General features: G+C 49.3%; 1 protein-coding gene across 7 annotated transcripts in view; it reads right to left on the minus strand.

Moving 5' to 3' along the window:
• Window positions 1-27,106, minus strand: part of DHX40 (DEAH-box helicase 40) — a 48,890-nt gene that overhangs the window by 14,056 nt on the left and 7,728 nt on the right. For 6 of the 7 annotated variants that reach the window (XM_069971810.1, XM_069971809.1, XM_069971805.1 and 3 more), the window contains 9 exons: window positions 26,900-27,019; window positions 26,037-26,261; window positions 22,825-22,891; window positions 20,075-20,206; window positions 13,381-13,480; window positions 12,167-12,253; window positions 11,628-11,810; window positions 10,604-10,684; window positions 4,559-4,716 (listed from right to left, as the gene is read on the minus strand). In XM_069971810.1, the coding sequence (XP_069827911.1) occupies window positions 4,559-4,716; window positions 10,604-10,684; window positions 11,628-11,810; window positions 12,167-12,253; window positions 13,381-13,480; window positions 20,075-20,206; window positions 22,825-22,891; window positions 26,037-26,261; window positions 26,900-27,019 (1,153 nt within the window). The remainder of the gene's footprint in view (window positions 1-4,558; window positions 4,717-10,603; window positions 10,685-11,627; window positions 11,811-12,166; window positions 12,254-13,380; window positions 13,481-20,074; window positions 20,207-22,824; window positions 22,892-26,036; window positions 26,262-26,899; window positions 27,020-27,106) is intronic. The other variant, XM_069971811.1, reaches the window with a different exon arrangement.

The following is a 27,106-nucleotide window of genomic DNA, read 5'->3' on the forward strand; positions in this document are numbered from 1 at the left end:
GTATCTCAAGGAAAATGGAGAAAATACATGGTAGAGCATAGGAACAGATATCACCATAGGAAGGAGACCAAGTCGGGAACTGACAACCCCACGCGTTCCGTCTCTGTGCCGAGACTTACTCAAGGGAGAAAGTCTCGGCACAGAGACGGAACGCGTGGGGTTGTCAGTTCCCGACTTGGTCTCCTTCCTATGGTGATATCTGTTCCTATGCTCTACCATGTATTTTCTCCATTTTCCTTGAGATACTCTTTGGTCTTCTTGTCCATCTCAGACATAGGTTGAGTTACAGCCATAGCCACATTCCATACACATTTGGTTTTATTGGTTATTGTTTTGCTTTCATATATTATTGGCTTTTTCATAGGAGGGGGTCCATACTGATACCAGGTCGGGATATTGTGGTACTGTGGCTACCTTGCCCAGTCCAATAGAATCTTTCTCTGTTTTTAAATGTTTTTAGATGTTTGTTTTGCACTTGTAGTTCTTGATATATTAATAAAGAATTATTCTATTTAATTGTGAGAGATACGGTTATTTATTATTTGGGATGTGCCACCCATATTTGTATGACATACTTTCCTCTTTTTTTCTAACATAGACTTCAGCATAAAGCCGGGATCTAGGTATATAAGAGCCGGGCTCTAGGCATATAAGAGCCGGGCTCTAGGCATATAAGAGCTGGGCCCTAGGTATACAAGAGCTGGGCTCTAGGTATATAATAGCCGGGCTCTAGGTATATAATAGCTGGGCTCTAGGCATATAATAGCCGGGCTCTAGGCATACAAGTGCTGGGCTCTAGGTATATAATAGCTGGGCTCTAGGCATATAATAGCTGGGCTCTAGGCATATAATAGCTGGGCTCTAGGCATATAATAGCTGGGCTCTAGGCATATAATAGCTGGGCTCTAGGCATATAATAGCTGGGCTCTAGGCATATAAGAGCTGGGCTCTAGGTATACAAGAGCTGGGTTCTAGGTATACAAGAGCTGGGTTCTAGGTATACAAGAGCTGGGTTCTAGGTATACAAGAGCTGGGTTCTAGGTATACAAGAGCTGGGTTCTAGATATATAATTGGGACCCAACTGGGTTAGAGCCCCAGAATGACACTATGTGGTTGGAAACTGATCATCACTGGTAAGTATACATGCCAACAGCAATAACAATTCATCATACAGGCAAAGACAAATAAAACACAGAAGGAGGACCAGCAATGTAGCCCTCCTACAGCACAGACTCCGCCCCTAACCTGTAATTCCCATAGAGTTCCCTGTGCGCCTATTACCTCCGGCACAGAGAGCGCACATTAGAGACGCTCCCTGTGATGGAGGTCCCAGCCTTGGCGCACAGGGAACTCTATGATGCGCGCGCTGCCGGGGATAGGACGCAACACCCCCGGCAGCAGCGCATGATCCAGGGGCAGACGGAGGCTGAAGAAGAAGAGGATCGCCGGGGGAGCGCATTGTTAGGTGAGTTGTGTGTGTTTTTTTAAATTTTTTTATTTGTTTTCATAAAGGAAAGAGTGGGCTATCTATAAAGGGGGGCAAGAGAGGGGACCATCTATAAGAGGGGGGAGAGGAGACCATCTATAAGAGGGGGGAGAGGAGACCATCTATAAGAGGGGGGAGAGGAGACCATCTATAAGAGGGGGGAGAGGAGACCATCTATAGGAGGGAGGGGGAGAGGGGGCCATCTATAAGAGGGGGGAGAGGAGACCATCTATAAGAGGGGGGAGAGGAGACCATCTATAAGAGGGGGGAGAGGAGACCATCTATAAGAGGGGGGAGAGGAGACCATCTATAGGAGGGAGGGGGAGAGGGGGCCATCTATAAGAGGGGGGAGAGGAGACCATCTATAAGAGGGGGAGAGGAGACCATCTATAAGAGGGGGGAGAGGAGACCATCTATAAGAGGGGGGAGAGGAGACCATCTATAAGAGGGGGGAGAGGAGACCATCTATAAGAGGGGGGAGAGGAGACCATCTATAGGAGGGAGGGGGAGAGGGGGCCATCTATAAGAGGGGGGAGAGGAGACCATCTATAAGAGGGGGGAGAGGAGACCATCTATAAGAGGGGGGAGAGGAGACCATCTATAAGAGGGGGGAGAGGAGACCATCTTCAGGAGACTGGACCTGGATACACAGAGCCAGCACAGAGCCAGCAACAACAGGGCACCAAGCCCGCACAGAGCCCGCACCAACAGGGCACAGAGCCCGCACCAACAGGGCACAGAGCCCGCACCGAGCCAGCACAGAGCCCGCACCAACAGGGCACAGAGGCCGCACCAACAGGGCACAGAGCCCGCACCAACAGGGCACAGAGCCCGCACCAACAGGGCACAGAGCCCGCACCGAGCCAGCACAGAGCCCGCACCAACAGGGCACAGAGCCCGCACCGAGCCAGCACAGAGCCCGCACCAACAGGGCACAGAGCCCGCACCAACAGGGCACAGAGTCCGTACCGAGCCAGCACAGAGCCCGCACCAACAGGGCACAGAGGCCGCACCAACAGGGCACAGAGCCCGCACCAACAGGGCACAAAGCCCGCACCAACAGGGCACAAAGCCCGCACCAACAGGGCACAGAGCCCGCACCGAGCCAGCACAGAGCCCGCACCAACAGGGCACAGAGCCCGCACAGAGCCCGCACCAACAGGGCACAGAGCCCGCACCGAGCCAGCACAGAGCCCGCACCAACAGGGCACAGAGCCCGAGCCAGCACAGAGCCCGCACCAACAGGGCACAGAGCCCGCACCAACAGGGCACAGAGCCACCTTCAGGAGACTGGACCTGGATACAGTAAGTATAGCTGCTATATAGCTGCCTTCAGGAGACTGGACCTGGATACAGTAAGTATAGCTGTTATATAGCAGGAGACTGGACCTGGATACAGTAAGTATAGCTGCTATATAGCTGCCTTCAGGAGACTGGACCTGGATACAGTAAGTATAGCTGTTATATAGCAGGAGACTGGACCTGGATACAGTAAGTATAGCTGCTATATAGCTGCCTTCAGGAGACTGGACCTGGATACAGTAAGTATAGCTGTTATATAGCAGCCTTCAGGAGACTGGACCTGGATACAGTAAGTACAGCTGTTATATAGCAGCCTTCAGGAGACTGGACCTGGATACAGTAAGTATAGCTGTTATATAGCAGGAGACTGGACCTGGATACAGTAAGTATAGCTGTTATATAGCTGCCTTCAGGAGACTGGACCTGGATACAGTAAGTATAGCTGGTATATAGCAGCCTTCAGGAGACTGGACCTGGATACAGTAAGTATAGTTGTTATATAGCAGCCTTCAGGAGACTGGACCTGGATACAGTAAGTATAGCTGGTATATAGCTGCCTTCAGGAGACTGAATCTGGATACAGTAAGTTTAGCTATTATATAGCAGCCTTCAGGAGACTGGACCTGGATAAAGTAAGTATAGCTGTTATATAGCTGCCTTCAGGAGACTGGACCTGGATACAGTAAGTATAGCTGGTATATAGCTGCCTTCAGGAGACTGGACCTGGATACAGTAAGTACGGCTGTTATATAGCTGCCTTCAGGAGACAGGACCTGGATACAGTACGTACAGCTGGTATATAGCTGCCTTCAGGAGACTGGACCTGGATACAGCAAGTATAGCTGGTATATAGCTGCCTTCAGGAGACTGGACCTGGATACAGTAAGTACAGCTGGTATATAGCAGCCTTCAGGAGACTGGACCTGGATACAGTAAGTATAGCTGGTATATAGCTGCCTTCAGGAGACTGGACCTGGATACAGTAAGTACAGCTGGTATATAGCTGCCTTCAGGAGACTGGACCTGTATACAGTAAGTATAGCTGTTATATAGCCGCCTTCAGGAAACTGGACCTGGATTTCTGGTAAGTTCAGCTTTGTTTTACAGCATGATAAAAAAAGATAATGAATATAAATTGAAAACTTGAGATATAAAAAAACACTGGGGGCGCACATAGTGTGTTACTGCAAACTGGACATTTGAATAGAAATGGCGGCTTTGGAGCCGCTCACCATGAAAACTTTATATCAACTGTTGATTTAGATTTGGAAAATCCCCTCCCCCCCACCAGGATACAGGTAGATCACGCAGATCCTCCCCCCTCTCCCCCCCCCCAGGATACAGGCAGATCATGCAGATCCCCCCTCCCCCCCAGGATACAGGCAGATCATGCAGATCCCCCCCCCCCCCCCCCCCCAGGATACAGGCAGATCATGCAGATCCCCCCCCCCCCCCCAGGATACAGGCAGATCATGCAGATCCCCCCCTCCCCCCCCCCCCCCCCCCCCAGGATACAGGCAGATCATGCAGATCCCCGACCCCCCCCCCCCCCAGGATACAGGCAGATCATGCAGATCCCCCCTCCCCCCCCCCCCCCCCCCAGGATACAGGCAGATCATGCAGACCCCCCCCTCCCCCCCAGGATACATGATGCATCTGGCACACTCTGTACATACGGACCATGTGCTACGGAGCAGGATTCATTATGATGCCAGGAGCTCCGGTACTGACCCAGTGTAGGATGAACCACCAATAATCAGAGAAGATACCTGACTGTATAAACACGTGTTCCACTGACAACATGGCCACCACCGGGAGAAGGAGATCCTCGCAGCCCAGAGAGGTCGCTTTAATAAGAGCAACGGCCAGATGTGGAGACAATGGAAACTCAACGATGAAACGTCCAAGATCTGTAACGTTGCCGCTCCTGGAAGAGACACACAAGATGGTAGAAGATGTAGCCGGATCCGCTCGGCAGGAGTCACAGGTGAAATGTTAGAATCAAAATAAGTTGTGGATCAGTAATTCTAATAAAAAAAAGGTATTTTTAGAATGAAGCGATCAGCAGCGAAGACGGATCTGACCTGGTGATGTCTCCCTACTGAGCCCGGGGCGCTGAGGACGGAGATGAGTCTTACCTTCTTCTGTCCCGCCCCCAGAGCGCTGATCTACTCCGCCCCCAGAGCGCTGATCTACTCTGCCCCCAGAGCGCTGATCTGCCCCGCCCACACAGCGCTGATCTGCCCCGCCCACACAGCGCTGATCTGCCCCACCCACACAGCGCTGATCTGCCCCGCCCACACAGCGCTGATCTGCCCCGCCCACAGAACACTGATTTGCCCCGCCTACAGAGCACTGATCTGCCCCGCCCCCAGCTGGCTTGCCTCTTCTAATGATTATCAGTAGAGCAGACAGTTTGGGGGAGGGGGAAGATCAGTGCTCTGGAAGTGGGAAGGATCAGTGCTCTGGGCGGGGCAGATGAGGGCTCTGGGGGCGGGGAAGAGAAGTGCTCTGGGGGCGGGCAGATGAGTGCTCTGAGGGCGGGGCAGATGAGTGCTCTGGGGGCGGGGAGGAGGAGTGCTCTGAGGGCGGGGCAGATGAGTGCTCTGGAGGTAGGGAAGATCAGTGCTCTGGAGGTAGGGAAGATCAGTGCTATGGAGGTGGGGAAGATCAGTGCTATGGGGGTGGGGAAGATCAGTGCTATGGGGGTGGGGAAGATCAGTGCTATGGGGGTGGGGAAGATCAGTGCTATGGGGGTGGGGAAGATCAGTGCTATGGGGGTGGGGAAGATCAGTGCTATGGGGGTGGGGAAGATCAGTGCTATGGGGGTAGGGAAGATCAGTGCTATGGAGGTGGGGAAGATCAGTGCTATGGGGGTGGGGAAGATCAGTGCTCTGGAGGTAGGGAAGATCAGTGCTATGGAGGTGGGGAAGATCAGTGCTATGGGGGTGGGGAAGATCAGTGCTATGGGGGTGGGGAAGATCAGTGCTATGGGGGCGGGGCAGATTAGTGCTATGGGGGCGGGGTAGTGCTCCAAACAGCCCAACCAAACACAGTATTACATTAAAATTGCACAGGACCGGGGCTGAGGATGAAGGTGAGACACATCCCATCCCCCCAGCACAGCAGGGAGACATCCGCAGCGGAGATCTGGGTAATCTGCAGACAGTTCTCTTTTCAGAAACGATCGGATGAGATGTCTATGATAACATGACAGATATCCAGGGTTAGGATGGGATCCCATCGGAGCCATTGGTCGGCTCCCCAGGCATAAGGACAGAGGTGGAGAGTGGACTGTATCCCCCATATACTGACAGAATACACAGGATGGATTGTACCTGAGGTCTGGTCACTGATCAGCGTCGTCTACTACACTATTCCACACAGCGTGTAATGTGCACCCCCCCCCCACACACACACAAACTGTATATACTGCGGTGTATGCAGTATATACAGTGTGTGCCATATATGCAGTATATACAGTGTGTGCGGTGTATGCAGTATATACAGTGTGTGCGGTGTATGCAGTATATACAGTGTGTGCCGTATATGCAGTATGTACAGTGTGTGCCGTATATGCAGTATATACAGTGTGTGCGGTGTATGCAGTATATACAGTGTGTGCGGTGTATGCAGTATATACAGTGTGTGCAGTATATGCAGTATGTACAGTGTGTGCCGTATATGCAGTATGTACAGTGTGTGCCGTATATGCAGTATATACAGTGTGTGCCGTATATGCAGTATGTACAGTGTGTGCCGTATATGCAGTATATACAGTGTGTGCCGTATATGCAGTATGTACAGTGTGTGCCATATATACAGTATATACAGTGTGTGCCGTATATGCAGTATATGTGCAGTATATGCAGTGTGTGTGTATATATATGTGTATATATATATATATATATATATACCATGTCCAGCACAGTATTCAGACCGGCCTGACACCGCGGTATACAGCTCCTGTATGTGCCGGCACCAGATTGCACTGAGCCCCCGGAGTTCTTCCCTTTGTGTAGCGGATGCGGCCGTCTGATGCAGTCTCTGCACGGATCGGACATGGGGCAGTAAGATGAGAGGCCGGGGTAAGAGGAGTAAGATGAGAGGCCGGGGTAAGAGGAGTAAGATGAGAGGCCGGGGTAAGAGGAGTAAGATGAGAGGCCGGGGTAAGATGAGAGGCCGGGGTAAGATGAGAGGCCGGGGTAAGATGAGAGGCCGGGGTAAGATGAGAGGCCGGGGTAAGATGAGAGGCCGGGGTAAGATGAGAGGCCGGGGTAAGATGAGAGGCCGGGGTAAGATGAGAGGCCGGGGTAAGATGAGAGGCCGGGGTAAGATGAGTAAGATGAGAGGCCGGGGTAAGATGAGTAAGATTAGAGGCCGGGGTAAAATGAGTAAGATTAGAGGCCGGGGTAAGATGAGTAAGATGAGAGGCCGGGGTAAGATGAGTAAGATTAGAGGCCGGGGTAAGATGAGTAAGATGAGAGGCCGGGGTAAGATGAGTAAGATTAGAGGCCGGGGTAAAATGAGTAAGATTAGAGGCCGGGGTAAGATGAGTAAGATGAGAGGCCGGGGTAAGATGAGTAAGATTAGAGGCCGGGGTAAAATGAGAGGCCGGGGTAAGATGAGTAAGATTAGAGGCCGGGGTAAAATGAGTAAGATTAGAGGCCGGGGTAAAATGAGTAAGATGAGAGGCCGGGGTAAGATGAGTAAGATGAGAGGCCGGGGTAAGATGAGTAAGATTAGAGGCCGGGGTAAGATGAGAGGCCGGGGTAAGATGAGTAAGATGAGAGGCCGGGGTAAGATGAGTAAGATGAGAGGCCGGGGTAAGATGAGTAAGATGAGAGGCCGGGGTAAGATGAGTAAGATGAGAGGCCGGGGTAAGATGAGTAAGATGAGAGGCCGGGGTAAGATGAGTAAGATGAGAGGCCGGGGTAAGATGAGAGGCTGGGGTAAGATGAGTAAGATGAGAGGCCGGGGTAAGATGAGAGGCTGGGGTAAGATGAGTAAGATGAGAGGCCGGGGTAAGATGAAAGGCCGGGGTAAGATGAGTAAGATGAGAGGCCGGGGTAAGATGAGAGGCTGGGGTAAGATGAGTAAGATGAGAGGCCGGGGTAAGATGAGAGGCTGGGGTAAGATGAGTAAGATTAGAGGCCGGGGTAAGATGAGTAAGATGAGAGGCCGGGGTAAGATGAGAGGCCGGGGTAAGATGAGTAAGATGAGAGGCCGGGGTAAGATGAGATGCCGGGGCCACACTGAGCTCTGTGCAATCCCAAGCAACGCAGCTATCACACAAAGAAGCACTACAAAACTCAGCTGCTGTATGTCCTGCAGGAAGTGGTGTATTCTCTCCCGTCTTCCTGTACTTAGCTGCTGTATGTCCTGCAGGAAGTGGTGTATTCTCCCCAGTGTGACACAGTGCTCTCTGCTGCCATCTCTGTCCATGTCAGGAACTGTCCAGAGCAGGAGAGGTTTTCTATGGGGATTTGCTACTGCTGTGGACAGTTCCTGACATGGACAGAGGTGGCAGCAGAGAGCAGGGTGTCAGAGGCCTCACTACGTGGCTGCTAGTCCATATCCTTCTATGTCTGGATGTGATGATACAGCAGGAAAACCTCTGTGAGAGCTGAATATATAACAGAGGTTTTCCGCTCTGCTGCTCCACTACAGAAGCTCCATCTTCTCCCATAGATAATCATTAGGAGGCTCTTCCACGCATCGGTAATTGCCACGGCTGCCGCCCCCCCCCCCCCTCCCCCAATGCAGACGACCGTGGAGCTGCTGTCACTTTAAGGATAATTGGTGAATGTTGGGCGATAGAGGCCGGATCTCATACAGGAGTCACACCCGGCAGGTATATGAGCGGAGGCACACGAGAAATCTACAACCTTCCCCACAGGCAGGGACACAACCTCCCCCACAGGCAGGGACACAACCTCCCCCACAGGCAGGGACACAACCTCCCCCACAGGCAGGGACACAACCTCCCCCACAGGCAGGGACACAACCTCCCCCACAGGCAGGGACACAAATGACAGTCAGTCACCAGAGAGGTTAAAGGAGCTGAGACGAGGCAACAAGACTGCCACCAACCTCTAAGGGAGAGCACCTGAGCCCGGCTCTGTATACACAGGCCTGCCAGCAACTTCTGCACTGTGAGACAAGGGGTTAGATCTATAAAAAGTAGCTCTGCACTGTACTGTGAAATCAGGGAGATATACACTCACCGGCCACTTTATTAGGTACACCTGTCCAACTGCACGTTACCACTTAATTTCTAATCAGCCAATCACATGGCGGCAACTCAGTGCATTTAGGCATGTAGACATGGTCAAGACAATCTCCTGCAGTACAAACCGAGCATCAGTATGGGGAAGAAAGGTGATGTGAGGCCTGTGAACGTGGCATGGTTGTTGGTGCCAGAAGGGCTGGTCTGAGTATTTCAGAAACTGCTGGTCTACTGGGATTTTCACACACAACCATCTCTAGGGTTTACAGAGAATGGTCCGAAAAAGAAAAACCATCCAGTGAGCGGCAGTTCTGTGGGCGGAAATGCCTTGTTGATGCCAGAGGTCAGAGGAGAATGGGCAGACTGGTTCCAGCTGATAGAAAGGCAACAGTGACTCAAATAGCCAACCGTTACAGCCAAGGTAGGCCGAAGAGCATCTCTGAGCGCACAGTACGGCCAACTCTGAGGCAGATGGGCTACAGCAGCAGAAGACCACACCGGGGGCCACTCCGCTCAGCTAAGAACAGGAAACTGAGGCTACAATTTGCACAAGCTCATCGAAATTGGACAGTAGAAGATTGGAAAAACGTTGCCTGGTCTGATGAGTCTCGATTTCTGCTGCGACATTCGGATGGTAGGGTCAGAATTTGGCGCCAACAACATGAAAGCATGGATCCATCCTGCCTTGTATCAACGGTTCAGGCTGGTGGTGGTGGTGTCATGGTGTGGGGAATATTTTCTTGGCACTCTTTGGGCCCCTTGGTACCAATTGAGCATGGTTACAACGCCACAGCCGACCTGAGTATTGTTGCTGACCATGTCCATCCCTTTATGACCACAATGGACCCAACATCTGATGGCGACTTTCAGCAGGATAATGCGCCATGTCATAAAGCTAGAATCATCTCAGACTGGTTTCTTGAACATGACAATGAGGTCACTGTACTCCAATGGCCTCCACAGTCACCAGATCTCAATCCAATAGAGCATCTTTGGGATGTGGTGGAACGGGAGATTGGCATCATGGATGTGCAGCCGACAAATCTGCGGCAACTGTGTGATGTCATCATGTCACTATGGACCAAAATCTCTGAGGAAGCTTCCAGCACCTTGTTGTATCTATGCCACCAAGAATTGGGGCAGTTCTGAGGGCAAAAGGGGGTCCAACCCGTTACTAGCATGGTGTACCTAATAAAGTGGCCGCTGAGTGTATATATATATATATATATATATATATATATATATATATATATATATATGTAACTCACCTGTCAGTAGCGATGCACTGTGAGATCAGGGATATATATAAGGGTAACTCACCTGTCTATAGCGCTGCGCTGTGAGATCAGGGTTATATATAAGGGTAACTCACCTGTCTATAGCGCTGCACTGTGAGGTCAGGGTTATATATATATATATATATATATATATATATATATATATATATATATATATATATATATATGGGTAACTCACCTGTCTATAGCGCTGCACTATGAGATCAGGGTTATACAGTATGTAAGGGTAACTCACCTGTCTATAGCGATGCACTGTGAGATCAGGGTTATATATAAGGGTAACTCACCTGTCTATAGCGCTGCACTGGTAAAGCTTCCGGAGAGCTTCTAATATAAACCTTTCTTCAGGTGGATCCAAGTAGGGGAACCTATGGGTGACAATGGGAGATGGGGTGCTTCCTTATTATACGGTATATACACTGTACGCTTCTGTGGTGTTTTTTACCAGCATTTCATCACTTTAAGGGATATGGAAGTGCGCGAGTCAAAACAGGAACTGCACATTATGAAGGCCGCAGCTCTATGCAGTTGGGGCAGGTGCGGCGCCCCCCTGTGACCACATCCCCTTACACAGCTCCCTTAGAATCAATGGCGTCGTGTCACAGAAGGGAAGGGACCTGCCCCCACTGCATAGAGATGGTGAAGAACAGCGCCGGAACTGGGCAGCATTTATAAAAAAAAAAAAAAAAAAAAAAGGACAGCGCCGCCAGGATCCCCGCGCAGACAGGATCCCCGCGCAGACAGGATCCTCCTGCACCACCAGGATCCCCGCGCAGACAGGATCCCCGCGCAGACAGGATCCCCGCGCAGACAGGATCCTCCTGCACCACCAGGATCCCCTGCTGCCACGATCCCTGCACTGGTGACGATCGTCTCATGTAAAAAAAGAAGACGGATGTCCCCGCTGTTGCATTTGCTTTAGACAGTAGTGACCAAGCGTTGGGGAGTCCCGCTGGTCAGGAGGACAGAGCACCCCCCCCTCTCCCTGCACCCCAGTCCGTCTGGTATATTATATATGACGCTACGGTAGGATGGAGGGGTATGGGGGAGGGGGGGTCCGAGTCACCTGCCAATCTGCTGATACTGTCAGATACGACACCAGTGACAGATATGACACGTATCCCAGGAAGCATCTCACCTGCCGATATGTCCCCATAACCCATGAGGAGATCCTTATATACATACAGGGGCTGTCCGGTGTCTGGCAGCCATCATGACCGATCACTGTGCAGAGGCTGCCAGACACCACAACGGACACAAACACTGGTCCACTGCTCAGTCTCATGTTATAATAGGGAGACCCCCGCTTACCTGATGACATCATTCACCCCCAGGCATTTGAGGGTCAGGATGACAGATATGAGGCTGGATCGCCGAATCTCAGGGATCATGTGATCTGGCATACACTTCTCCCAGAATTCCCGGCTATAAATCCGATGGCATTGCCCAGAAGCCGTCCTGCCGGCCCGGCCCGCTCGCTGCACCGCTTCACTCCTGGACAAAGTGAAAAGAGGTAACAGCGGAGAAGTGACCCCATAACATGTCCGGAGACCACATGACCCCATAACATGTCCGGAGACCACATGACCCCATAACATGTCCGGAGACCACATGACCCCATAACATGTCCGGAGACCACATGACCCCATAACATGTCCGGAGACCACATGACCCCATAACATGTCCGGAGACCACATGACCCCATAACATGTCCGGAGACCACATGACCCCATAACATGTCCGGAGACCACATGACCCCATAACATGTCCGGAGACCACATGACCCCATAACATGTCCGGAGACCACATGACCCCATAACATGTCCGGAGACCACATGACATGAACTTACTTAGAAATCGGCAGAATCTCCAGGACATCGAGACCGGCTCGGGGATTATGGTTTAACTGCTTCACAAAGCCGCTGTCTATGACATACCTGAAAGACAGAGTAACCAGATCGTCAGAACACAGCGTCACCGGATCGCCAGAGCACAGCGTCACCGGATCGCCAGAGCACAGCGTCACCGGATCGCCAGAGCACAGCGTCACCGGATCGCCAGAGCACAGAGTCACCGGATCGCCAGAGCACAGAGTCACCGGATCGCCAGAGCACAGCGTCACCGGATCGCCAGAGCACAGCGTCACCGGATCGCCAGAGCACAGCGTCACCGGATCGCCAGAGCACAGCGTCACCGGATCGCCAGAGCACAGAGTCACCGGATCACCACAAGGCTAAGTTCACATGGCATGAGAGACCAGCCGTTCTGTAACCCCAGCTGGGTCACGGAACGGCCGGTCTCTGCCCAGATTATTGCAGCCGGTACATCAGCGCGCGCCCGCATCAGAGCTTCCCCCCTGCACACTATGGAGCGAGCGGCCGGAGATCATAGTGTGAACTGACAGGGTTTCCTACGGCTGCAGAAAACTGACATTTAGTTATTTGCGGCCAAGTGCAGGATCCCGGTCGGAGCGCATATGATGTGTGTACGCTCCGGCCGGGATCCCATAGAACAATAGGTATTGTTCACCAGTAGAAAGTACGGCCGTTGTTGCCGTACTTTTACGTAGTGTGAACATAGCCTAAAACAGAAGTATTAGGCCAATCATTAGGGGCACAATGGCCTGGCTCTCAGCTGGTTACAGGGGTTTTCCCGCCTTAGAGGTTTATGGCCTATCCAATATTGTGTGATTAGTGGGACTCTAGAATACACCACTTCCTGCAGGACATACAGCAGCTGATAAGTACTGGAAGACTGGAGACAATACACCACTTCCTGCAGGACATACGGCAGCTGATAAGTACTGGAAGACTGGAGACAATACACTACTTCCTGCAGGACATACAGCAGCTGATAAGTACTGGAAGACTGGAGACAATACACTACTTTCTGCAGGAACCGGGTATATATATATATATATATATATATATATATATATATATATATATATATATATACACACACACACACACACACACACACACACACAGGAGCAGGTGCAGACAAGGAACCTCTAGAAGCAGGGGCCTGTGGAGGGGCTGGGAGGGGTCGGGGGTCCCGGTACCTGATGCCGTCTATGGTGAGGGAGGTTGCGGCGATGTTGGTGGCCACCACACACTTCCTGATGCCGCTCGGAGGGGGGAGGAAAATCCTTTTCTGCTGATCTGTAAAATGAGGCCGGAGAGAAGACGGTCAGGTGGCTGCACATATTTCAGGAGAACGGCCGCCACTGGGAGAGGACACCAGGACAGGAGGAACATGGTACCTCTCATATATCCTGGAGGGGGAGGAAAGGGGATGGGAGGGGGAGAGAGAGGGATGAGAGGGGGGAGAGAGAGGGATAGAGGGATGGGAGGGGGGAGAGAGAGGGATAGAGGGATGGGAGGGGGGAGAGAAAGGGATGGGAGGGGGAGAGAGAGGGATAAGAGAATACACCACTTGCTGCAGGACATACAGCAGCTGATAAGTACTAGAAGACTGGAGATTTTTAAATAAAAGTTAATTTCAAATCAACTGGTGCCAGAAAGTGCCAGAGAGTTGTTAGATTTTTGTTGTTGGAGTTCCCCTTTAATCATTGCCAGTCCAAGAGGAAGCACAACTGAGAAAGCAACAGTTTTCTACCTAAATGCGGCTATATACACCTGGGCCGCTGTATACACCTATATACATATAGTGCTCTATACATATATAAATAAAACATATAGTGCTGTATACATATATAAAACATATAGTGCTGTATACATATATATAACATATAGTGCTGTATACATATACAGTGGTGCCTTGAATTACGAGCATAATTCGTTCCGGGACCGTGCTTGTAATCCAAATCCACTCTTATACCAAAGCAAATTTTCCCTTAAGAAATCATTGAAATGTAGACAATTGGTTCCACACCCCAAAAATCATTTTATAATCATTATAGCAGCAGTGTGTATAGCTGAGTGTGAGTGCAAGCACATTATAGCAGCAGTGTGTATAGCTGAGTGTGAGTGCAGGCAGATTATAGCAGGAATGGAGAGGATGGGAAACACAAGGACTGATAGAGACTGCAGGGAGCATGAAGGAATGAGCAGGGCAGATGGGGGCACAATATAGCAGCACTCTCTGTCCGGGGAGAGAGGGGTTACAGCTATAAAGAGATTACCCCCACAGTCCTGTCCCCTGATGCAAGCCCCAGCCTGAAGTGGATCTGCTATAAATTGGAAGGTGAGAGAGACTTCCTGGGTCAGAGTACTGTGCTGCAGACCCCGCTATGCAGGCCATGCCCCTCCCCCACTCACGCTCCCACCCAATACCAGGAGTTCTTAAACCAAAGCAATTTTGAAAAACTGTGAGCTCTTCTTGCAAAACGCTCTTAAACCAAGGTACCACTGTATATATAACATATAGTGCTGTATACACACATATATATATATATATATATATATATATATATATATATATATATATATATATATATATATATATAGTGCTGTATACATATATATATATATATATACACACACTACCGTTCAAAAGTTTGGGGTCACATTGAAATGTCCTTATTTCTGAAGGAAAAGCGCTGTACTTTTCAATGAAGATAACTTTAAACTAGTCCTAACTTTAAAGAAACCCACTCTATACATTGCTAAAGTGGTAACTGACTATTCTAGCTTCAAATGTCGGGTTTGGTCCAATGTGTTTGCTCATTGGCTCAGAAGGCTAATTGATGATTAGAAAACCCTTGTGCAATCATGTTCACACATCTGAAAACAGTCTAGCTGGTTACAGAAGCTACAAAACTGACCTTCCTTTGAGCAGATTGTGTTTCTGGAGCATCACATTTGTGGGGTCAATTAAACGCTCAAAATGGCCAGAAAAAGAGAACTTTCATCTGAAACTCGACAGTCTATTCTTGTTCTTAGAAATGAAGGCTATTCCATGCGAGAAATTGCTAAGAAATTGAAGATTTCCTACAACGGTGTGTACTACTCCCTTCAGAGGACAGCACAAACAGGCTCTAACCAGAGTAGAAAAAGAAGTGGGAGGCCGTGTTGCACAACTAAGCAAGAAGATAAGAACATTAGAGTCTCTAGTGTGAGAAACAGACGCCTCACAGGTCCCCAACTGGCATCTTCATTACATAGTACCCGCAAAACACCAGTGTCACCATCTACAGGGAAGAGGCGGCTGCCGGATTTTGGGCTTCAGGGCAGAGTGGCAAAGAAAAAGCCATATCTGAGACTGGACAATAAAAGAAAAAGATTAAGATGGGCAAAAGAACACAGAGATTGGACAGAGGAAGACTGGAAAAAAGTGTTGTGGACGATGGATGAATCCAAGTTTGAGGTGTTTGGATGACAAAGAAGAAGGTTTGTGAGACGCAGAAGAAATGAGAAGATGCTGGAAGAATGCCTGACGCCATCTGTTATACATGGTGGAGGTCATGTGATGGTCTGGGGTTGGTGCTGGTAAGGTGGGAGATTTGTACAGGGTAAAAGGGATTGTGAATAAGGAAGGCCATCACTCTGCACCGCCATGCCATACCCAGTGGGCAGCGCTTGGTTGGAGCCAATTTCATCCTACAACAGGACAATGACCCTAAACACCTCCAAATTGTGCAAGAACTATTTCCAGCAGAAGCAGCAGCTGGTATTCTATCCTAGGTAATGGAGTGGCCAGCGCAGTCACCAGATCACCACCCCATTGTGGGAGCAGCTGGACCGTATGGTACGCCAGAAGTGCCCATCCAACCAATCCAACTTGTGGGAGCTGCTTCTAGAAGCGTGGGGGGCAATTTCTCCAGCTTACCCCAACAGATTAATAGCTAGAATGCCAAAGGTGTGCAATGCTGGAATTGCTGCACAAGGAGGATTCTGGGACGGAAGCAAAGTGTGATGGAAGAACAATGTTATTTCACATACAAATCAGTATTTCTAACCTTGTCAATGTCTTGTCTCTATTTTCTATTCATTTCACAACGTCTGGTGGTGAAGAAGTGCGACTTTTCATGGAAAACACTAAATTGGTTGGGTGACTCCAAAATAGAGTTCTCTCTCTCTCTCTATATATCTATATAATATATATATATATATATATATATATATATATATATATATATATATATATTATATATACACACACACACACACGCTGCCCGGGTCAGTGTCAGTGTGTTAGTTAGAATTGTTCTAAGGTGCCCAGGAGGCCAAGCTAAAGGTATTGTTTTATCTGAGTTAATCAGTGGAATTAGTGTATACCTGTAGTGCATAGTTGGAGGGATTCTGTATACCCACAATGTATAGTTTTTAGGGGTCTCGCATATCTGTAGTGCATAGTTGGGGGGCTGTATACCTATAGTGTATAGTTGGGGGGGGTCCTGTATACCTGTAGTGTGTAGTTGGGGGGGGGGGGCTGTATACCTGTAGTGTACAATTGGTGGAGGTCCTGTATACCTGTAGTGTATAGTTTTGGGGTCCTGTATACCTGTAGTGACAGTGTTATCCAGTCACAGTATGGCGGTATTGGTCAGGTCTGGTGTGGCAGTGTTACCCAGTCACAGTTTGGTATACCTGTAGTGCCCTGTATATACATGTACTGTATAGATGGAGTAGGGGGTCCTGTATACATATATTGTATAGATGGAGTAGGGGGCCCTGTATAAATGTACTGTATAGATGGAGTAGGGGGTCCTGTATACATATACTGTATAGATGGAGTAGGGAGTCCTGTATACATGTACTGTATAGATGGAGTAGGGGGGCCTGTATACATGTACTGTATAGGTGGAGTAGGGGGCCTTGTATACCTGTACTGTATAGATGGAGTAGGGGGCCCTGTATACCTGTACTGTATAGATGGAGTAGGGGGCCCTGTATACATGTACTGTATAGATGGAGTAGGGGGCCCTGTATACATGTACTGTATAGATGGAGTAGGGGGGCCTGTATACATGTACTGTATAGATGGAGTAGGGGGTCCTGTATATACATATACTGTATAGATGGAGTAGGGGGTCCTGTATATACATGTACTGTATAGATGGAGTAGGGGGTCCTGTATATACATGTACTGTATAGATGGAGTAGGGGGTCCTGTATATACATGTACTGTATAGATGGAGTAGGGGCTCCTGTATACCTGTACTGTATAGTTGGAATAGGGGGTCTACCAGTTATTACTGTGGATGTTGTGAGGCAGCTTCCCTAGCAACCATTGCTCCCTGTGAAAATGAAAGCAGTAATCCTATTGGTTGCTAAGGCTCCAACTGCCGTGTCTGCTGCAGCTAATTATATCACCTGTGTGTGCAGTGAGGAGATTTTCCCATTCATCTCTATGGGGCGCCTCTCTTTCCCCTCCCCCTCCACTCCTGTACATCTGGCGGGGACGGGACCTTCGCTATAACCTTCCCGGACACCCAATGTATCTGTGGGCCAAATTTGGGGTCAAACGGTTCAGGCGTTTGGAAGTCTATAGAGGACAGACAGACAGACAGAAGGACAGACAGACAGACAGACAGACGGACAGACTTTTATTTTTATGATACAGATATAATATATAACATATAGTGCCGTATACATATATAACATAGTGCTGTATACAATATATATATATATATATATATATATATATATATATATATACACACACACACACACACACATATATAGTGCTGTATACATATATAGAACATATAGTGCCGTGTATATATATATATATATATATATATATATATATAAATAACAGTGCTGTATACACATATATATATATATATATATATATACACACTGTATATATAACAGTGCTGTATACATATATAGAACATATAGTGCTGTATACATATATATATATAACATATAGTGCTGTATACATATATATCATAGTGCTGTATACATGTATATAACATATAGTGCTGTATACATATATAACATATACTATTTTCCTTAATTTAGTAGATCAGGCAGGGTTAAGATTCTGCACAAAAATGTGACGTCACAAATCAGCTGTAATTCTTATGGAGTGTCCAGCAGGGGGCGCACTGTATGTAGAAGTTTATGGCACTGTATTGTCTATGGATGTCTATGTAAAGTAATATAAATGTAATACATTTGGAGGGCACCGAGCAGGGAGGGAGAGAGGGGCCAGTGCAACTAACTAAACGAACCCTCCCTCCTTGGTGCCCGACACATATACACTGTACTACTCCTCCCAGCATCTGCTAATAGTATGAGCAGATAATGGGGGAGTAGTACCAGGGCCATCCCCATCACCAGTACCCCCTGCTGCCGCCACCGACCCCCAGTAGCTTGGGTGACATCAGGGAATGAGTCGGCAAGTGAACTCTGCAGTCCCCGGCAGGGGATGTGAACTGCAGTGCAGCAGCGGCATCAGCAGGGGGTGCTGGTGATGGGGATAGCCCTGGTACTACTCCGCCACTACTCTTATCAGATTATGGGAGGAGTAGTACAGTGAATATGTGTCCAGCACTAAGGAGGGAGGGAAGGGGGGGAGGTAGTTAGATGCACTGGCACCTCTCTCCCTCCCTGCTCGGTGCCATCCATCTCCCTCTCTGCTCGGTGCCATCCATCTCCCTCTCTGCTCGGTGCCATCCATCTCCCTCTCTGCTCGGTGCCATCCATCTCCCTCTCTGCTCGGTGCCATCCATCTCCCTCTCTGCTCGGTGCCATCCATCTCCCTCTCTGCTCGGTGCCATCCATCTCCCTCTCTGCTCGGTGCCATCCATCTCCCTCTCTGCTCGGTGCCATCCATCTCCCTCTCTGCTCGGTGCCATCCATCTCCCTCTCTGCTCGGTGCCATCCATCTCCCTCTCTGCTCGGTGCCATCCATCTCCCTCTCTGCTCGGTGCCATCCATCTCCCTCTCTGCTCGGTGCCATCCATCTCCCTCTCTGCTCGGTGCCATCCATCTTCCTCTCTGCTCGGTGCCATCTATCTCCCTCTCTGCTCGGTGCCCTCCAAATGTATTGATTGAATTTATGGAATACAAGGACACTTGCTCCCACAATCAAGCATAGTGTCCATTACATTACTTTACATAGACAATACAGTGCCATAGACTTCTACATATAGTGTGCCCCCTGCTGGACACTCCATAGGAATTACAGCTGATTCGTGACATCACGGTTTTTTACAGAATCTGAAGCCTATATGACACAAAAGCTCCAATTCACAACGTGACTTCAAATAAAAAATCTCTGCTAATATCACTATAAATATTTTATATCCACATTGCATTTCCCACCTTCAGTTAGGGTAAAACTCCCTTAAAACATGATACACTAAAAATTATGAGCATAATATCCAAGAAAATCGATTTCAATAATAAATTGCAATTTTCCTAAAATACAACAAAACAGGGCACAGTCACGACATAGGGGTGACAATCATAACCCTATATTTCCAATCTTACACACCCCTGAATGATCTGCAGACACTCCGATAAGAAGGTCGACAGGGTATTAACGATAATTTGCCCGTCCAGTTCATACAAGTCATCGACATCTCTACCAAATATTCCTACTTTCCAGTATCTGCAGATATCACTTCAGGGTCTATACAGCTACACAAGTGAAAAAGCAAACTCACCCATCACCTTGTGACCATCCTGGTGCCAACCCCGACGTACGTTTCGCCGTTGTAGTTTATCAAGGGGCAGCATACATAGTAAGGCTATGTTGGCTCTATATATTGTGGACTCTCTAACTGTATGTTTGCAGACTTCCGGAACTCCGGCGGTCTCACCTGTGGGCGGTCTCACCTGTGGGCATGGAGCCATATAGGGGTAAGATGAGGAGCCCGTCCACGCGGGGGTCGCACACATCATGGCGGTAGTCCAGCCTCTCAGCTCTGCTGTACAGCACATCACAGGCCTTCTCTATCTCTGCCTGACCTGTAATACATATAATACCGGAACGGTGATCACTACCGGGACACAACAACCGCCGCCTGCAACCACTCGTCACCGATTATCACTGTCACGACACAACAATGGCCACCTACAACCACTCGTCACCCATCATCACTGCCACGACACAACAACCGCCGCCTGCAACCACTTGTCACCGACCATCACTGTCACGACACAACAACCACCATCTACAACCACTCGTCACCCATCATCACTGCCACGACACAACAACCACCACCTGCAACCACTTGTCACCGACCATCACTGTCACGACACAACAATGGCCGCCTACAACCACTCGTCACCCATCATCACTACCGCGACACAACAACTGCCGCCTACAACCACTCGTCACACATCATCAATACTGGGACACAACCGCAGCCTGCAACTACTCGTCACCCATCATCACTGCCATGACACAACAATAGCCGCCTACAACCACTCGTCACCCATCATCACTACCGCGACACAACAACCACCACCACCTGCAACCACTCGTCACCGATCATCACTGTCACGACACAACAACCACCATCTACAACCACTCGTCACCCATCATCACTACCAGGACACAACTGCCGCCTAAAACCACTCATCACACATCATCACTACCGCAACACAACAACCGCCGCCTGCAACCACTCGTCACCCATCATCACTACGGCGATGATCTGATCTTATATCAGTATAATGCTGTGTCCTCTGATCTTATATCAGTATAATGCTGTGTCCTCTGATCTTATATCAGTATAACGCTGTGTCCTCTGATCTTATATCAGTATAACACTGTGTCCTCTGATCTTATATCAGTATATCAGTATAACGCTGTGTCCTCTGATCCTAGATCAGTATAATGCTGTGTCCTCTGATCCTAGATCAGTATAAGGGCTCGTTCCCACTGAGGAAAGGTAGCGGATTTCCGCGACGGAATTGTCCGCCGCGGAATGCCGTTAGCCTCCCGCTCATAATGGGAGTCTATGGGAGGCGCGCGCTCCTGCCCTGTCCGCGCTGAAGAATGAACATGTTCATTCTTCAGCGCGGACAGGGCAGGAGCGCGCGCCTCCCATAGACTCCCATTATGAGCGGGAGGCCAACGGCATTCCGCGGCGGACAATTCCGTCGCGGAATTCCGCTACCTTTCCTCAGTGGGAACGAGCCCTAATGCTGTGTCCTCTGATCCTAGATCAGTATAACGCTGTGTCCTCTGATCTTATATCAGTATAACGCTGTGTCCTCTGATCTTATATCAGTATAACGCTGTGTCCTCTGATCTTATATCAGTATAACAGTATAACGCTGTGTCCTCTGATCTTATATCAGTATAACAGTATAACGCTGTGTCCTCTGATCTTATATCAGTATAACACTGTGTCCTCTGATCTTATATCAGTATAACGCTGTATCCTCTGATCTTATATCAGTATAACGCTGTGTCCTCTGATCTTATATCAGTATAACACTTTGTCCTCTGATCTTATATCAGTATAACAGTATAACGCTGTGTCCTCTGATCTTATATCAGTATAACAGTATAACGCTGTGTCCTCTGATCTTATATCAGTATAACAGTATAACGCTGTGTCCTCTGATCTTATATCAGTATAACGCTGTGTCCTCTGATCTTATATCAGTATAACGCTGTGTCCTCTGATCTTATATCAGTATAATGCTGTGTCCTCTGATCTTATATCAGTATAACGCTGTGTCCTCTGATCTTATATCAGTATAATGCTGTGTCCTCTGATCTTATATCAGTATAATGCTGTGTCCTCTGATCTTATATCAGTATAACGCTGTGTCCTCTGATCTTATATCAGTATAACGCTGTGTCCTCTGATCTTATATCAGTATAACGCTGTGTCCTCTGATCTTATATCAGTATAACGCTGTGTCCTCTGATCTTATATCAGTATAACGCTGTGTCCTCTGATCTTATATCAGTATAACGCTGTGTCCTCTGATCTTATATCAGTATAACGCTGTGTCCTCTGATCTTATATCAGTATAACGCTGTGTCCTCTGATCTTATATCAGTATAATGCTGTGTCCTCTGATCTTATATCAGTATAACACTTTGTCCTCTGATCTTATATCAGTATAACGCTGTGTCCTCTGATCCTAGATCAGTATAATGCTGTGTCCTCTGATCTTATATCAGTATAACACTGTGTCCTCTGATCTTATATCAGTATAACACTTTGTCCTCTGATCTTATCAGTATAACGCTGTGTCCTCTGATCTTATATCAGTATAATGCTGTGTCCTCTGATCTTATATCAGTATAACACTGTGTCCTCTGATCTTATATCAGTATAACGCTGTGTCCTCTGATCTTATATCAGTATAATGCTGTGTCCTCTGATCTTATATCAGTATAACACTGTGTCCTCTGATCTTATATCAGTATAATGCTGTGTCCTCTGATCTTATATCAGTATAATGCTGTGTCCTCTGATCTTATATCAGTATAATGCTGTGTCCTCTGATCTTATATCAGTATAATGCTGTGTCCTCTAATCTTATATCAGTATAATGCTGTCTCCTCTGATCTTATATCAGTATAACACTGTGTCCTCTGATCTTATAACAGATGTTACCTGTGAGAAAAACGAGGATGTCCCCCGCTGGTTCCTGTACGTGAGTCTCTAGTGCGACTTTCACCGTCTGAAGAACAAAAAAAAAAAAAAAAAAAAGAACATTTTAAAACCTTCAGGTTTTTTTTATTACGCCTCGTCATATAACGGTGTGGGGGTAGAATGACTGGGAGTGATCACACAGGAGAAGCGTATATACTAAACAGTGAGGGGCTGGGGAGGTGGGGCCTGTGAAGCCCCGCCTAGGTGACACTGTCCACCAATGGAATGAAGCGAGGGAGGGGGGACAGAGTCACTTTAAGACCCAGGCATCTGATGTAGGGAAAAGCTGCCAGGGAGCTGTCCTGGTTAGGAGGATATATGATCCTCTAAAAAGGAATGGAGAGAGGGATGAGAGGTCCCCGGGCTCCCCGACTGCAGCGGTACAGCCGTGCACCATGACAGCTACTCTGCAACTCTGCTCAACATCTTAAAGGGAATCTGTCACTAGGTTTATGAGGGCAGCATAAACTAGTAACAGAAATGCTGAACAGATCGGTGTATTACTCCCATCATTCTGTGCAGCTGTTCTCCTAATATACAGGAGAATAGGAATCATGCCACACCCCTCCCCCCACCCTCCAGCTGCTGATTGACAGCTGACTGCCTTTACTCAGCATGGATAGATTTCAGCCAATCAGAAGCTGGTGGGCGGAGTTTCCTGCTTCTCATGAATATCCAGGACTACTGAGCTCATGCACATAATGGAGAGGACTACTTATTGTCCATGTTCTACAGGCGGAGATCTCTGGATCAGCAGCACAGATCAGTGTAAGTGATCCATCATCCTGCTCAGCTTCTCTGTCACTATTATATGCTACTCTGAGATAGGAAGCCATACCCCTGCTGACCCTGAGATAGGAGGCCATACACCTGCTGACCCTGAGATAGGAGGCCATACACCTGCTGACCCTGAGATAGGAGGCCATACCCCTGCTGACCCTGAGATAGGACGCCATAACCCTGCTGACCCTGAGATAGGAAGCCATACCCTGCTGACCCTGAGATAGGACCCCCCCATACACCTGCTGACCCTGAGACAGGACGCCATAACCCTGCTGACCCTGAGATAGGACGCCATAACCTGCTGACCCTGAGATAGGACGCCATAACCCTGCTGACCCTGAGATAGGAAGCCATACCCCTGCTGACCCTGAGATAGGACGCCATAACCCTGCTGACCCTGAGATAGGACGCCATACCCCTGCTGACCCTGAGATAGGACGCCATACACCTGCTGACCCTGAGATAGGACCCCATAACCTGCTGACCCTGAGATAGGACCCCATACACCTGCTGACCCCGAGATAGGACGCCATAACCCTGCTGACCCCGAGATAGGACGCCATAACCCTGCTGACCCTGAGATAGGACGCCATAACCCTGCTGACCCTGAGATAGGACGCCATACACCTGCTGACCCTGAGATAGGAGGCCATACACCTGCTGACCCTGAGATAGGAAGCCATAACCCTGCTGACCCTGAGATAGGACGCCATAACCCTGCTGACCCTGAGATAGGACGCCATACACCTGCTGACCCTGAGATAGGACGCCATAACCTGCTGACCCTGAGATAGGACGCCATACACCTGCTGACCCTGAGATAGGACGCCATAACCCTGCTGACCCCGAGATAGGACGCCATAACCCTGCTGAACCTGAGATAGGACGCCATACACCTGCTGACCCTGAGATAGGAGGCCATACACCTGCTGACCCTGAGATAGGACGCCATACACCTGCTGACCCTGAGATAGGACGCCATAACCCTGCTGACCCTGAGATAGGACGCCATAACCCTGCTGACCCTGAGATAGGACGCCATAACCTGCTGACCCTGAGATAGGACGCCATACACCTGCTGACCCTGAGATAGGACGCCATACACCTGCTGACCCTGAGATAGGACGCCATACACCTGCTGACCCTGAGATAGGACGCCATACACCTGCTGAACCTGAGATAGGACGCCATACACCTGCTGACCCTGAGATAGGACGCCATACACCTGCTGACCCTGAGATAGGACGCCATACAACTGCTGACCCTGAGATAGGACGCCATAATTCCGCTGACCCTGAGATAGGACGCCATACCCCTGCTGACCCTGAGATAGAACGCCATACACCTGCTGGCCCTGAGATAGGACCCCCCCATACACCTGCTGACCCTGAGATAGGACGCCATAACCCTGCTGACCCTGAGATAGGAGGCCATACCCCTGCTGACCCTGAGATAGGAGGCCATACACCTGCTGACCCTGAGGTAGGACCCCATACACCTGCTGACCCTGAGATAGGACGCCATACACCTGCTGACCCTGAGATAGGAGGCCATACACCTGCTGACCCTGAGATAGGACGCCATACCCCTGCTGACCCTGAGATAGGAGGCCATACACCTGCTGACCCTGAGATAGGACGCCATACACCTGCTGACCCTGAGATAGGAGGCCATACACCTGCTGACCCTGAGATAGGAGGCCATACACCTGCTGACCCTGAGATAGGACGCCATACACCTGCTGACCCTGAGATAGGACGCCATACACCTGCTGACAGTCTCTTTGGGAGCAGTAATCTCCCTGTATATTAACCTGACTGAGACGTCTCTCGGACAGGGTTGCGGACAGTCCATATAACAGGGTTCTATTCTCTGTCCATGATATACAACCATCCAGGATATTTTGGGGACCGTTGGTAATTATCATTGAGGTGATCCTATAGACAAATAAAAGGAACGACAGCTGATCAGCCCCATCACCGTGGAGACACCGTCACGTGTTTCTCAACGTCCTTGAGTTATCCAGACCTTCTATCGGGAAGGAACAACCAAGTCGGGGGGGGGGGGGTGTCTCCCCCCCTGCCAGATTCCTGCTCCAGGTCGGCTTCCTTTCTGGTAGGTCGGGCTCGCTGACGGACGTTGAGAAACACGTGATGGTGTCGCCGCGGTATTTCTGCATAGCTGTAAACATATAACTCTGGGCCATTTACCTTATAGGAGTCATTATGGCTTTCCATAGACCCTTTGGATGTTTTGCTGGAGTGCCCCTTTAATGATGTTTTACTGTACCACTATTGGGGACCTGATGTAGTAACCGATATCGTTCTTTATAATAGACGGTTGGATAGCCCAGTATCACTATGGAATATGAGGAAGGAGAAGGCCTCTACCTCTGTAACGTAGGCGCCGCTCTCCCTGTCCCGGGGGCCAATAAGGTTATGGAATCTCTCTGTAATTGGAAAGACCCTTCCCGGAATAGAGAACACCGGACAATTGCCAAAGAATTCCGTCAGTCTGTGGACGTCCAGAGTGGCCGACATGACTATAACTCTGAGCGGGGGTCTCCTAGAAACGCTCATCAGGAAATGTTTCCGCAAAAGACCAAACAGAATGTCCTGCAAGATAAGAAACCGCCGTCACTTATAACGCTGCAGGAACTCCGACCCCCCAGAATACAGATACAGGCTTCAAACAACGGACGTAATGGGGGAATCCTTCGTGACGGCATTTCCTATTCCAGTCTAAGAGAAGAGAAGAAGAGTAAGAGGCGCCCAAATCTACTAAGAAGAGTGATCTGCCCTCCCACACCGCCTGGTCCCTCCCACACCGCCTGGTCCCTCCCACACCGCCTGGTCCCTCCCACACCGCCTGGTCCCTCCCACACCACCTGGTCCCTCCCACACCACCTGGTCCCTCCCACACCGCCTGGTCCCTCCCACACCGCCTGGTCCCTCCCACACCGCCAGGTCCCTCCCACACCGCCAGGTCCCTCCCACACCGCCAGGTCCCTCCCACACCGCCTGGTCCCTCCCACACCGCCTGGTCCCTCCCACACCGCCTGGTCCCTCCCACACCGCCTGGCCCCTCTACAGCTAATAACTGTATGGACTCTCCTAATATATCACTGCTCTCCTGGTCTCTTAGGATAGATATGTTATGCAGCACGCAGCATGCAGGACTATACAGATGAAGGAGAAGAGCAGAGCATGATGGGAAGGGGAGGGGCCTGAGATGATTGTAAGATTGCACTTACAGTACTTAAACTCCGCTCATGGGCTTCATCCAAGACAACAGTGCTGAAGCAGCTGAGGTCGGGATCAGTCAGTGTGTGTCTCAGCAGACATCCATCAGTCATGTACATGATCGCCGTTTTCTGCAGGAGGACAAACAGGCACAATAAAAAAATGTAAAAAAAACACAGGATTTCCTTTTTTTTAGGGCACCTAAACCTTAGCCGCAT

The sequence above is a fragment of the Dendropsophus ebraccatus genome, chromosome 5, assembly GCF_027789765.1.
Source record: "Dendropsophus ebraccatus isolate aDenEbr1 chromosome 5, aDenEbr1.pat, whole genome shotgun sequence".
NCBI classification, from domain to species: domain Eukaryota; kingdom Metazoa; phylum Chordata; class Amphibia; order Anura; family Hylidae; genus Dendropsophus; species Dendropsophus ebraccatus.